The sequence below is a fragment of the Cibotium barometz genome, chromosome 9 (genome assembly GCF_041138505.1).
Source record: "Cibotium barometz isolate CiBa-2024 chromosome 9, ASM4113850v1, whole genome shotgun sequence".
In the NCBI taxonomy this organism is placed as follows: Eukaryota; Viridiplantae; Streptophyta; class Polypodiopsida; order Cyatheales; family Cibotiaceae; genus Cibotium; species Cibotium barometz.
Genome location: NC_141054.1, coordinates 43,664,712 through 43,679,019, shown reverse-complemented (window position 1 = coordinate 43,679,019; position 14,308 = coordinate 43,664,712). Strand labels below are relative to the sequence as shown.

Below are 14,308 nucleotides of genomic sequence, written 5' to 3'. Positions count from 1 at the left end.
GTCTTTTTTTGCCTGTACAATGCCTTTCAAAGTTTGCACACTTTGTTTTCTAAACCGGATATTTTAAACCCGAGTGGTTGCACTACATAAACCTCCTTCTTGATATGGCCATTTAGAAATGTTGACTTCACATCCATTTGCAATACTGGCAACTTGCCAACATGAGTGGCCAAGGTTGGTACTGTACAAATAGTGGTCAATCTAACTATGGGGATGAATGTCTCCTGAAAGTCGAACCCTTTGACCTATGAAAAACCCTTCACCAATGAGGCTTGCCTTTTGTAGTTATCTAATGTACCATCAAACTTGTACTTGGCCTTCCAAACCCACTTGGTGCATTTTGCAGAACGATCCACAAGATCCCAAGTGTGGTTTCTTAAAATCACGTCAAACTCTGACTCCATGCCTCCCCTTCAATTCAAATCTACTAATGCTTCCTCCAAGCTGGTTGGCTACAATACTTTCATTATCTCAACCATCAAGGCCATATTGACAATGTGAGTAGAGGCCCTCTTTTTCTCCTCTATTCTCTTGGATCTATGAATAGTTGCTAGCTCTTTTGCGATTGCTGGCGGAGGTTTCCCATCTAAGAGATGCTTCATCTATTTAGGATATGGCCCCTTATGAGGCGTTCTCGTTAAAAGAGCCTTCTCCTTAACCTAATGAGGATGTTCCCACATCATGGCTAACAATTAACCTAATGAGGATGTTCCCACATCATGGCTAACAATTACCTTCTTTGCCTCTAGGTCATATAGTTGGTAACCCTTTGACTCCATACTATCCAAGAAGATACACTTTCTGCTCTTGGAATCTCACTTGGTTTTGGGTATGGAACATGCACCCAAATGTCCTAAAATATACAACTAAGGGTTTCTTACCTGCATAAGCTTCTTGAGGTATCAGGCACTCTTATTAAGGAAATGCACTACAGTGTTAACTGCCTCGGTCCAAAAAGAATTATGTAATCCTTTGCGTTTGAGCATACTCCGCACCATCTCCACAACGGTGTTATTCCTATGCTCTGCAACACCATTGTTTTGTGCAGAGTATGAGCAACTATCAAATTTCTCTTGATCTCGTGCTCCTTGCAATAGGCATTAAACTCACTTGATGTGAATTCCCCTCCTTGACCTGTTTGAAACTTCTTTAGTCTCTTTTTTATCTCAATCTCTATCAAGATATGTCGTATTTTAAAATTTCCCAAAGCTTGAGCCTTATCCCAAAGAAAATACACCCACATCTTCCTACTAAAGTCATCCATTAGTAAGAAGAAGTAGGAAGAACCACCCAGTGTAGTGGTTTGCATTTTACCACAAAGATAAACAATCAAGAGCTACAAAAGGTCCAAGAAATGCAACAGGTTGTGAAGGCTAAGACCAGGAAAGCTGCCAAGCTCTTTATAGATTTACAAGACCTTAGGAAGTAGATGGAGGACAAGACAAAGCAATGGTTGGAATTTTACCACAAATATAAATAATCAAGATCTATATCAAAAGGTTCATGAAATGCAGGAGTGGTTGGCATTTTACCACAAAGATAAACAATCATCACCTGTATGCAAAAGGTCCAGGAAATGCAACATGTTGTGGAGGCTAAGACTAGGAAAGCTACCAAACACTCTACATATTTAGAAGACATTAGAAGTAGATTAGAAGACCTTAGGAAGCGGGTCATGGAGGTTAAGGCTAGGAAAGATACCATGCTCTCTACAGATTTAAAAAACCTTAGGAAGCAGATGGAGAACAATCTAAAGTAGAAACACTCTATTAAGGAGCTGGTAAGAATGAGAAAGACACTGCAGAGGAAGGATTTTAAAGCACAAGAAGCTAGCAAGGTAGAAAAAGCAGCATATCACACAAGAGAATGACGTATGTAGAACTTATTGGACTCTAAAGAAAAATCAAGAGGTTTGACAACTACATTAGACACTAAAGGGAAGGAGGTTAGCAAAAGCGTGTTTGCATAGCTAGTATCAGTAAATGCACATGTTAAAGAGCTCCAACAGAAGATGCTACAGTGCAGACAAACATGTAGATTGAAAAGGTAAGCAACATCTCAAGGATAATGTTACAGAGAAGCAACCTTGAATTTATAGCAAAATGTTTGACGTGGCTAGTGGAAGATTATGATAAGGACAACTTCCCCATACCAATCAACATAGAAAAAGCCAATTTTTTTTTCCAGATGTACAAGTTGTTAAGTCATAGCAAGGTACCAAATCAACCCAATCTCACCCTAGCTAATCAGTGAAGTCAGTCACATCTTGTGACTAGCACATGATGATGCCGTCTCAGGTGCAAGTAGTAGCACTGCCTCTATGATAAAGCAACAGGCTACTTCTATAGTAGTAGGTGGTAGTTTGACACTCTTGGATAATGAGGAAGATGAACACACATTAAACCCTTAGACATAATTTCAAATGGAAGTAAAATTTTACATCTAGCTGTTTGCTTATCATAGTCTACACCCATCCACCATAGAACGATCTTATGATCAAATCAGGGGATCTACAGCCCGAGGTGGCTTAGGATAGCACAGGTGTGCCAAGTGTTGACTCGTGGAACTAACCCATCTAGAGTGGCCTCCTACCCATGTGCCCACTACCTTCTTGTAATTACCTTCTAATCATCAAGCCATTAGGATCTTGGATGTAGATGTATAAGTGACCTATGGAGGTTTAGAGGGAAGAAAATCCTCACTCACTCACACTCTAGTGTATTGGCATATAGAGTACAACATTCACACTCTAGTGTACTCGCATAGAGTACATCACATTAGCTCTTGTTAGCACTATGCCTTAATAGGCTCTACACACATCAATCCTCTTATTAGTACTACACCTTAATAGGTTCTACACACATTAGTCCTCTTGTAGTCTTATTTACGGATACGAATACATTCTTGTTGTACATGCTTTAAATGTGTGACCTTCTTTCACTGCATCTGCATAGTCTCTTTCAATACTATGTCTGTGTACTTTGCTATGTGTGTGTGTGTGTGTGCGTGCCGGATTGCACTGTCTGCTCTGGCGATCTTGCATATTGGGCATCAAAGCATTGCCAAATCTATCCTAATTAGCATCAAAGCATTGCCAAATCTATCCTAATTAGCAGAAGTATCTTGCTATGCTGGTTCACCCTTGACACTGGCCAAACTAAAAAATGGTTGGCTCGCGACCACTACTACTAGTCTTAAGCAAGTATAGACATGAAGTCCTTAGACTTTCCTACGTGACATTAGGCTCAAGGTCAAGCTGCTTTATATGTTTCAGCACTATCTTATAAAAGATAAGTGCTTGCTCGAGAGCGGGTAAGATAGCAAGCGTCTTACGATAGCATTAGGTGGGTGCAACCATGTTAGCCTATGAAGTGGTTAAATAATTAGACACTAATCATGATTAATGTATTGAGCATGCTCTTTGCTATTGTAAAAGATATCATAGAAGAGTATGTTGTACCTATTAAAATAGGGTCGATGGTCTCTTTATCACAATGAAGTAGTGACATAAGCTTCAAAAATAGTACAGAGCAAAGATAAACAAGTTCTCAAAACGATTCAACATAAACACACAAACATACAGCTTAGGAAGCAACAAAGAAATATGTACCTTAGTGTTGATGTTTGTTTCTTCAAGCCTCTAGATCCATTTTTAAAGACTTAAGTTGCCTAATTTTCTTCTTCTTTGGTGTATTCCTATTTTTATATACTTTAATCTTTCCCTATGAAGTTGCCTTCCAAGCTCTACTAAAGTTCCTTTTTGATATTTGATTTTATCTATGCATTTTTGTGTAGCCTCTTTCAAATTATATTAGTGTAAAACACATTCTTTCTACTTATCTCAAAACATCAATATGACAAGCAAACTAATGATAATATGCAAAAAAGAATATTCACGACTTCTTTAAGAAATTTCATCATAGAAGTGAGATTAGATAATGCAAGAGGAATTTGGGTTAATGGATCTTTATGATACATTAACGAATGATAATATCCAAAAAAGAACATTCATGACTTCTTTAAGAAATTTCACCATAAAAGTGGGAAAAGGAATTTGGGTTAATTAGATCTCTATGATACAAAGAACCATCAATCCAAAAATGAATATTCCTGTTACCTTGTAATCACATAACCTTTATCTCTTTCTTTGAAACTTGAGAGAGATAGTTTTGGTTTTTCCACAGTTCTCTAGTTCAATTTGAAGATTGTAAAGCCTTCCTTAGAAGAATCGAGTGTGTACTTCTCCATCAAGCTTCTAAAATCCAATTCATATAATCTTTGAATTACATAATAAGACAAGAACAAAAATCAATATAATCTTTGACTAAATCATATAATCTTTTGAATTGACTATTTTGAATCCCTCTATAACATAATAAGACAAGAACAAAAATCAATATTCACAAATGTGCTTCAAACTTTGTATCCTCTCTAGTTATGAGATAGTTAAGCAATGACTTAAAAATCTTTCCCAAGTTATAGGATTCTATATAAAAAATATGTAATATATGCTATGACGTTTCACTTGGGCAGCTTAATTTGTTACACTAGCCAAATAGGACCCACGAGCTAAGACTTTTCACTTGGGCAGCTTAATTTGTTACACTAGCCAAATAGGACCCACGATAGCATGTTGATTTGAACAATCTTACAAGGTCCCCAATAGACCTTGCAAAATCCTTAATGAGAGCTTGATGGGTAGGGTTGCTACATTTGAAGCTTAGTACCATGTGGAAAGAGCAAAAGGAAAATGTCAACCCGTGCTAGTAGATAGAGAGGAGATCCCAAGCGTCCAATGTGAGGTTACCATCGATCGATGGCAAGGACAAGGCGCCATATATTGCCTTCGTTAAGTTTATGCACAAGCTAACACAAAGAAACAATAGAGAATGCCTTTAGTATTGAGGGAGGGTTTTATTAATGAAGCACCTTAACATTGCCCAGACTAAGGTCAATATTGAAAAGGGGAGCATTCACACTGATCTTTAAAGTGTTCAAAGGTTATAAACATTATTTTGAACCAAAATAAGGGAATAGACCAAAGAAGCAAAGGCATAAAGTAAAGTGGGAAAAGGAGGTGATCTTACATCCATTATTGGAGAGCCCCTTCTCATGTGATGTCATAAGAAGCTTTACTCATGGTGAAACTAAGGGCTTTTGCACATTTCTTGCGGCAAACATGTACTTTCAGAGCGAGATTTTAGAGTGGGTGGGGAGATGGACAGGGAAGACCTAGGGCCCTTCGAAAATGTGGGATTCTAGGAGTTCCACTCTTGATGTGTAAAGACTCTTAGGATGGTTACAGAGTGTGTGCCCGGGGAAGTCTCCCCTGCCCATCCTATGAGGGACAAGCCTTCTCTTCTATTCCTTATAATGATGGCCGAGTAAAAAAAAAAAAAAGAACCCAGATCGGGGGCGGGGGTGGGCGAAACAGCCAAATTTGGGGCCGCATTTGGCGACGCAGCCAAATGTGGGCACCCAGATAGCGACACATCTCGAAGCTGCTGTTTTATTTAGGGGCCATGTCGACTGAGCACTCCTCTCGAATCAAAGCCTGAGTCCAGCAAATCTCTGCTCGAACTCCAGGTATGCCCTCTAGTAAGTAGTATACACGGTTGAGATTTTGTCTTCCCTTTGAAAAACAGCTAGGGTTTCCTTTTTCTACCATCAAAATTAGGGTTTTTCTTAATCAGCAGCTACTGTTTTTTCTTCTGTTTAAAGCAGCTAGGATTTTCTCTTCTGTGTACAAGACAGTGAGGTTTTTCTTTCTCGCATTCTCGTATCCCTATTCTCTTTCTTTGTGCATTCATTTGGATTTGGGCTGCCTTTGAGTTTAATTTACAGTGATGGATCTAGATCTTGGGAAGGAGGAGGGATCTGGAGTGGATTAATCAGGGTTCAAAGAGGAAGAGGGGCGAAGAGTGTAATAGATCACTGTTAGTTTAGCGGAGGAGGAGGTTAAGAGTGGAGTGAATCACTGTCAATCAGATTAATCACAGATGGATTAGTGGTTAATCAGGCATTAGAGACTAATCAGGTAGGCAAATCTGGCTATAATATAATCGAAGACACATACATGTAGCTAGATCTAGACCTACATGTGCTAAGTTTTTGTCCCAGTAGCATGCCACCTGCTTTATGAGTGACTCACATAGTGTGCGCATCTGAGCATAGTGGGGTGCGAATACACACTGACCTAGGCAGGGTCTGGATATACCGACCTAGTTGGGTTCTGGATACACCTAGGTTTGGTCTGGATGTATCGACCTATGTGGGGCCTGGATATACTGACATGGTTGGGGTCCGGACCATCTATACGAGTGAGTAAGTTTGGATCGGCATATTTATTATGTGTCTGATCTTTTCAGCAGGTACTGCTGCTTGCTGCCACCATGGCGGCAGGTAAACATTTTCGTAATGAGAAACGAATGCCATCATTCTACGTCATGGCCACGGCTGTGGTCTTTGTGGCACTTTGCTTGATTGGGATGTGGGTTCTGAGCTCTCCTTCAGAACAGGAAGTTGCAACACAAGTGGAATCCATATCTGTGGGTGTTAAAGAGCCATCAGATGAGAAAACTGGGAGCGAGACGCAGCAGTTTGAAGAAAGTGCAGGAGACATCGAGCAGGAAAGTGAAGTAAAGGCTGAGGAGAGCCCTCAATCTCAGTCGGAGTCACCTGAACTCGAGGCTAAAAAAGAGCAGTCTGAACCTGAGACAGATAAAGAGCAATCTGAACTCGATACTCAAGAGGAGCATGAAGATGACAAGGTAATTAAAAAACCAGTCGAGGTCCCACAAGAAGATGATTTATCACAGAAAGAGCCTGAGCTTGAAGAAAATGGTGGAGCACAGTCAGAGATTCAGATCGAAAACAAGGAGACTACAAATAACTGGGAAACGCAAGCAAGTGAATCCAAAGAAGAGAAAGAGAAGGTAGTACAAGATGAGGAGGAGAAGAACTCAGATGAAGAGGTCAGTTCTGATGAAATTTTGAAGACTGAAAATGAAGGCAAAGAAGAGAAAGAGGAGACTGAAAGTGGGTCCGATTCCCTCTATGAATGGGTGCTCTGTGATGTTGAAGGTGCAACTGATTATATACCCTGCCTCGACAACAAAGAGGCCATAAGAAACCTTCCTAGCACCAAACACTATGAGCATCGAGAGAGACACTGTCCAAGCACTGCACCTACTTGCCTGGTTCCCCTCCCGGAAGGCTATCGCGCACCGATTCATTGGCCTCAAAGCCGAAATGAGGTATGGTTCGAACGTTCCCTTCTGTAACCTGCAGGCACGTGCCTAAGGTGTGTTTTTCTCAAGATTTTTAAACTGTAGTCTATATTACTATGCATGTCCTAATGTGGGTGTGTATATGCACTCACACGTGTGTGTTTGTGTGTGTGTGTGTATGTATAGATGCATCTATGTAAATATATATATATATTTGGATGCATGAATGAATGAATGCATATATGTAATTGTATGTATTGTATGCTTGTAATTATTTATGTATGTATGGATGGATGAATGATTTTATGTATGTATGTCTGCATGTGTGTGTATTTGTATGGGCATACATCATGCATACATGTAGAAAGGGTAGTGCACTCAATGTATGAATCCCCCATCAGATCTTCTAGAACTCGTACTTCCAGGCCTGAGCCAACCTTCTTTTATGCAATCAATGATGCAGATCTGGTACAAGAATGTTCCTCATCCAGGCCTGGTTTCATACAAAAAAGATCAGAACTGGGTGAAAAGGTCAGGTGAACGGCTTCTCTTTCCTGGAGGGGGCACTCAATTCAAACATGGTGCCCTTCATTATATTGAGTTCATCGAGCAGGTTTACTGACCATCTCCCTCTTTTTTCTTAATACTGGTCATTTTTGTAGGGCTTTGTTCTCAGGCTGGTAGTTATTCAAACCACCCTCTATACATATACATTGTGTTCCACATACATATGATTGTATAAGCATAGATCTATACACAAGGCTGAATGTATGTGTGTGGGCGGGGTGATGTGTGGGCTTGTGCACAAGCAACTGTGGGCCAGTTTTGGAGGTGTTTTGATCAGCTTGCATGTAGGAGAAAGGGAGGAGGGCAAGGGCAAAGCTACATGGATGCATGCACGTTTGAAGATGCAGAGTGTTATTAACATGCTTCACCTTAATCAAAGTGTGCTGTCATGAAAACAGACTTTGCCAGATATCGCTTGGGGCAATCACACACGTGTCATTCTGGATGTTGGCTGTGGGGTTGCAAGTTTCGGAGGTTATTTGTTTGATAAGGAGGTGCTCACCATGTCCTTTGCTCCTAAGGATGAGCACGAAGCACAAATCCAGCTTGCCCTGGAGCGTGGAATCCCTGCAATATCAGCAGTGATGGGAACTCAAAGGCTTGTGTTTCCCAGCAATGTGTTTGATGTTGTTCACTGTGCTCGTTGCAGGGTGCCTTGGCATATTGAAGGTGTGCATCCTTGAAACTTGTTTGCTATTCAAGTAATTTACATGGTTTGATAAACTACTCAATGATCAAGAGAAGAATCAGCACAAGGATGGTGTTCACACCAAGGATTTGGCTGCGATTTAGTTCCAACTGTGAATGCTTACTGGATACACGATAAAGATGTCTTGTGATGTGTGCGGACGGTTAGTTGATTGGTGACGTGAATACCTGTTGCTTTTTCAGGTGGCAAACTTCTACTTGAGCTTAACCGTGTTCTTAGACCAGGAGGATATTTTGTTTGGTCTGCAACACCAGTGTATTGGAAAGGTGCAGAAGATGTGGCAGTTTGGAAAGGTTAGTTTTGCTTCTCTCAGCAGTGCAGGTCAAGGAAAACGTGCTTTGGCTACAACAGATAGCTTCTTCAGCTAGTGCTGATGTTTGTCAAAGCATAACTAGCTGCTATTCTTGCTTCTTTGCTTACCAAGTTACTAGATTGGTGCACTTTTTGGCCTAAGTCCTGTTTAAGGTATGTTTTTATTACAAAATGAGGTTTACTAAGGCCTATGGTGTGGTGCATTGTAAATCACTTCATAAACAAGAATTTTCCATGCATGATTTTTTTTTTGGAGGAAGTTACACACACCCAAGTACCATAAGGAGGTACCACCCTTCCAAGTATTTGTCAGTCAAGGCAGTGGAACAGCCATGGGATGAGCCCCACAAGTGAGCTGCTCAGTGGGTTGGAGTTGAACAACTTGCTAGAACCATGCGTTGGAGCAGAGCTGTGATTTTTGATGTCCATGGCAGCGCCAATATCTTTGTCAAAGTTTTGAGGGGCTGTATTACACACTGTTGCCGTCACACAAATTCCTTAGAAGAGCTTCTGGCAAGTAGTCAACAATCTCCAATGTGGGGTGGTGAGACCACCATTCCCACCTGCATGGGTTGCACATCTAACCACGAGAAACAGGATCGATAAGGGTTATGTGACCATACCATTTAAGCATTATAAGGATCAAATCAACTAGCTTTAGCCTGTTAAATACATCACAATCAGTTAGATAAATCCAAGGACAATATGAGGGGAATGTCGATCTCTCCCCACCCAGCCACATCTCTGTGCTGCACCTGCAGAGCGGACCTCACCTGGGGCACTGGACAGGTTGAGTTGGTCAGCAAGGTGGGCAGTCCAGGAGCAGCATGGGCGAGGAGGCGGCTTCTTCAGAACCAGATCATGATCATGGAGGAGATACACATGCGAGTGTCTTGGCTCTTTTTGTTTTTGGGTTTTGTTCACATCAGGGTTACAGGATTGTGTCAGGCCGACATGTGCTTAATGGGAGACATTGCGGAATCCCAGGAGGCTGGAATGTAATCAGGAGAACTGCCAAGTGGATGCAAAAGCTGGCAGGTTGTAACATGCAACTGGTTTGATTGTGCAACTTGTAGCAAGGCCTTCATTATACGTTTATGTTAGTGAAGCAATCCACTTTAATCTTTACTACAGGAGATAGAGCTGTAGAGAGAGAATATGCAGAGTCGACACCGGGTTGGGTCCCAATCTACCCACTTAAGGGGCCCCTCCCGCAAGCAGGAGGAGTATTAGCTTTACTGCTTTGGATAACTTCTTTACAATGCAAAAAACTTTCTGAAAATGGTTGACTGAAAGGTTTTTGAGGTTTTGTCCAAAAACTTTCTGTCTCAGCAAAAAAAAAAACCTTGATGGCCTAATAGGCTAATTGATCTAGTTAATCAACGATGTGATGCAATGTCACATGCAGATGCCTTTCTACCTTAATAACCGAGTTAATTATGCAATTACTGTGGTGCATTAAGTTGAGAGAGGACTGGGGAGAGAGAATACACAAACACCTGTTTGGGTCCCAAGACCCACTGAAGGGTCCCCACCTTTTGGTGTATTTGCTTAGTGGGCATGGATGCCGCTTCCTTGTCTTAATTTGTGCTCTTAACTGTACACTGAGGTGTACATTTGATTGCCTCTTTCAAGGGTGAACTCTATAAGTGAGCAGTTTAACACCATTGCTTTTTTATAGCCCAGCTCACTTGTAAAATTCATCTTTTTATGTGTACCTTACTGTCAGTGTAGGAGGTGATACTCCATTATGCCTCACTGTGAGGCTTCATCCCGTGCTGTGTCTTAAGAGTCAGCAACCCTGTTGTGAGAAGTGGGGATGGGTTTTTGCCCTGTGCGAGGGTAAAAGTTTATGAAAAGCTGAGAAATTGTGCTTTTGTGGACATTGCTTTAGAAAAGTTATTGTTTTTGTTCTTATCTTGAGGTTCACTAATTGAGTGGGGGTTTGGTCTGCAGCAATGGTGGCCCTCACAGCTGCAATATGCTGGGAACTGGTGGCTAAGACTACAGATCCATCCACAGGTGTTGGAGTTGCCATTTTTCACAAGCCAACAACAAATTTCTGTTATGAAAATCGAAAGAAAAAACTTCCCCCGATGTGTGATGAAGATGATAAACCAGATGCAGCATGGTAGTACTATCTCATTTCTGTTTCAAATGGCTGTTTACTCACCTGTTTTTTAACTCATCAGGGAAATATTGCTTCTCGTTTTTTCCTTAACCCAAACCCACCACTACACCCAACCCGTGCCCCCCCCCCCCACCCCCCCTCCACCCCCCCCTCCTTTCCCCCTATTTTACATCGCTGTTGTTGATATGGTGTTTCCAGTATGCATGTATGCATATAGTTAATGTAGGTGCATCGCTTGTATTCATGAAAGCGATATCTTACATTTAATGTATATATGTGATCTTGACAGGTACATTCCTATGACTGCTTGTATTCATAAAATTCCTTCCGATGAAGATGCCCGTGGCATTGAGTGGCCTCAGGAGTGGCCTTTGCGTCTTACAACAGCTCCAACGTGGTTGAGTAATGAAAAAGGCTTGTATGGCAAGCCGGCAGCAGCTGATTTCCGGTCTGACACAGAGCATTGGCAACGTGTTGTGGAGAAGTCTTATCTTCGTGGTCTTGGTATCGATTGGAACAACGTTAGAAATGTGATGGACATGAAGGCAGTCTATGGAGGGTAATGGATTCATGAGCTGTTTTTGCTTGAGTTTAATCACAAGGATAATCCCTGTAGCTGAAGGTTTTCTTGTGCTTCTTGGTGTTTGATTGATTTGGATATAACTCTTAAGGCTTTTGGTATTGACACAGTTTTGCAGCTGCCTTGGCATCACAGTCTGTGTGGGTTATGAATGTAGTACAATTTGATGCAGCGGATACATTGCCGGTTATATTTGACCGTGGGCTCTTTGGAATCTACCATGATTGGTGTGAGTCCTTCAGCTCATATCCAAGGACCTATGATCTTCTTCACTCAGATCACCTGTTTCAAAAACTCAAGAAAAGGTAAGGAGATTAGTGTAGGGTAATGTTTCTTATCTTGGTAGTTGCAGGGTAAGTGAGAGTCGCGCCTGATGCTCCCCAACGGAAACCTTTGACATGTAGATGCAACATAAAGGGCACCATTGTGGAGATGGATCGCCTTTTGAGGCCAGAAGGCTGGGCAATTTTCCGCGAGAAGCTTGACAATATAAATGAGATACAGGCTATTATCAAGTCACTACATTGGGATATCAAGATGACGTACGTTAAGGGAGACGAGGGATTACTGACAGCTCAAAAGGCAAGGTGGCGGCCTGAAGCTACTTCTTGAAGTTTAATCCAGCATTGTGATTCTAGCAGACCCATCCAAATGCAGAAGGGTTTATTGCAGATGCTCAGATCTTCAGCACAGCAAGAAGGCTTATATTGTAAGTTGAGGGGGCAAATGTTGGCCGTTGCAGCAGGTGAAGCTATGAAATTAAAGCTCATCATTAGGACCTGCTGTGAGAGATTGGCACATACTTTGCCATCATTGGTATGCTGCAAACCTCTTTACATATTTTTTTGATTTGGTCTAGCACCGTGCATTGTTGAGAGAGAGAGAGAGGCTTGTAAGGAGTTACTGGTGTGTATTGTTCTTCCACCATTGATAATACGGCATGAAATGCGGGCAGGGAAGATTGTGTATCCAGACCCGCATGGTTCACTGTTGTGCGCAACCATCTTCATCTAGGGTTGTGTAAGAATTGCCTGTTTCATGGAAGTTCAGAGTGGACCTCTGACCATCATCTTTCAAATTGGAATGGAATTAAGCAAGAAAAGGTTTTGAAAACGAGGAAAGGAAGGTGACACTTTGAAAGCTTTAAACTTTTGCAATAGTGACATGCAGGTGATGCTTTGGTAACTTGCTTGTGAATGGAGGACAAGCCATGCAAGTGGAAGGATTACAAGGTGGAGATAAACTTTCACGCTTGCACTTTGAATTCTCGTTTCTTTTGAAGATGAGAAAGGAAAGAGATGCAAGTTGCATTTGGGGAGAGAATAAAAAGAAAGATATATGAACATCTTAAAAAGACCTAGAGAGTCTATGAAATAAAAAAGGTAGCACAAATGCATCGATGATGAATATTATACCATGGAAAAGAAAACTAGCCACATAAGTAAATGTATCCATGAGAGAGAGAGGGGGGAAATAGGGCTTTTCAAGAGGTGAAGACCCTTATGTGCTTAAGTCCACCCCTCCCTCTCCCAAGCAAAACCATGACCTTTCTATTTTCAACAACATGGTGACATAAGAGGCCCAACCGCACAAAACAATTTGACATAAAAGCATTACTTACAAAAGCATGTATTCAGTACAAGCATTCGATACGACATTTGGTAAGACACCGACCATACAGATTCTAGTTTATAAAGTTTATTCAAAAGGATCGTCCCACTCTAGAAGGCTATGTGAACTTTTACAAGGACATGTGAAAAAGTAGTACATGTGCCACTTAAGTGTTGATCCTAGGGTAGTGAAGGAGTGAGGAAATATCCGGGTGCATAAACATATCTTGGTTTTTATGCAATCCTAATACACGGATTAAAATGAATTATATATGCTTGCAAACTAGGTATGGTTTTCTTTCAAGCTCTTTCTATTAGAAATCAAGGCAACTACACATTGGTTGTCTTAATGAGCATGCCATAATTTCCTCCCCCTCTATTCCCAAATGGAGCACACGATACTAGAGAGGTTCAACTGTTGTCACCCCAACCGTAATGCCGTGCATCGCATCCACACTTGTCATTCTTTTGGATGCCTCCTTCGATATCCTTTGTCTTCACTTAGACGATATTGTCACACTAGGTTGAGGTGGATGTTCTTCTGATCATTGAGCTCCTTCATTAATAGTGCTTGACATGTTCCAGGTGCCATGGGTTGGATCCATTGTTTGCAGGCTGTAACCAACATTTATTAGGTTGCTTATCTTCAAAGATGTGATATTTTTTCCTACATCTACCTTCCACATCTTTGGAAATTTAGGGTTGTACACAATATTAGGATCCTTGTGCCATGTATGGGTGACATCATCATGGTAGGACCACATCATTTGAGGCTATGGAGCTCCTGGCCTCGGATGTCGACTCTCAGAGTAGAAACATGGAGGAGCCCTCGCTCCACTTGAGCAGTTTTGATTATATCGGTTACATTTTACCTTTCCATTTATTCATCCTAGACACTTCACTTTAGAGTTTATTGGAGTTCTCTATATTGCCCACAAAGCATGATTTATAGCCACTTTGGTAACAAAGGAGGTGCTAAATGTTCCCTTGGTCCATTGGTGTGCATTGATATTGATCTTTTGTTGAGGACATGGCCTTCCCCCCTTGAGCATCGACTCGTTGAGCAATCACACTGGCAGCTTTGTTCTTGAACGTGATCTTTCATGGCCATCCTCTCTGCTTACGATCCGTTGTCTCCATCATGTATCCTGGCCTATGCAAGTTGTTGGC

At 41.4% G+C, this 14,308-nt stretch overlaps 1 protein-coding gene across 2 annotated transcripts; it reads left to right on the top strand.

Moving 5' to 3' along the window:
* The first annotated feature begins 5,173 nt into the window (after positions 1 to 5,173).
* LOC147635607 (putative methyltransferase PMT26) lies at positions 5,174 to 12,496 on the top strand. Of its 2 annotated transcripts, none has more exons than XM_086802974.1 (9): positions 5,174 to 5,586; positions 6,369 to 7,256; positions 7,693 to 7,842; positions 8,195 to 8,465; positions 8,688 to 8,798; positions 10,774 to 10,948; positions 11,238 to 11,507; positions 11,639 to 11,833; positions 11,933 to 12,496. In XM_086802974.1, the coding sequence occupies exons 2-9, from the start codon at positions 6,393 to 6,395 to the stop codon at positions 12,138 to 12,140; spliced, it is 2,244 nt and encodes a 747-aa protein (XP_086659100.1). In that variant the 5' UTR covers positions 5,174 to 5,586; positions 6,369 to 6,392; the 3' UTR covers positions 12,141 to 12,496. The 2 variants fall into 2 exon arrangements, with proteins under 2 accessions (XP_086659100.1, XP_086659102.1); XM_086802976.1 differs by having other exon boundaries at positions 5,332 to 5,586; positions 6,372 to 7,256.
* Positions 12,497 to 14,308: the final 1,812 nt, after the last annotated feature.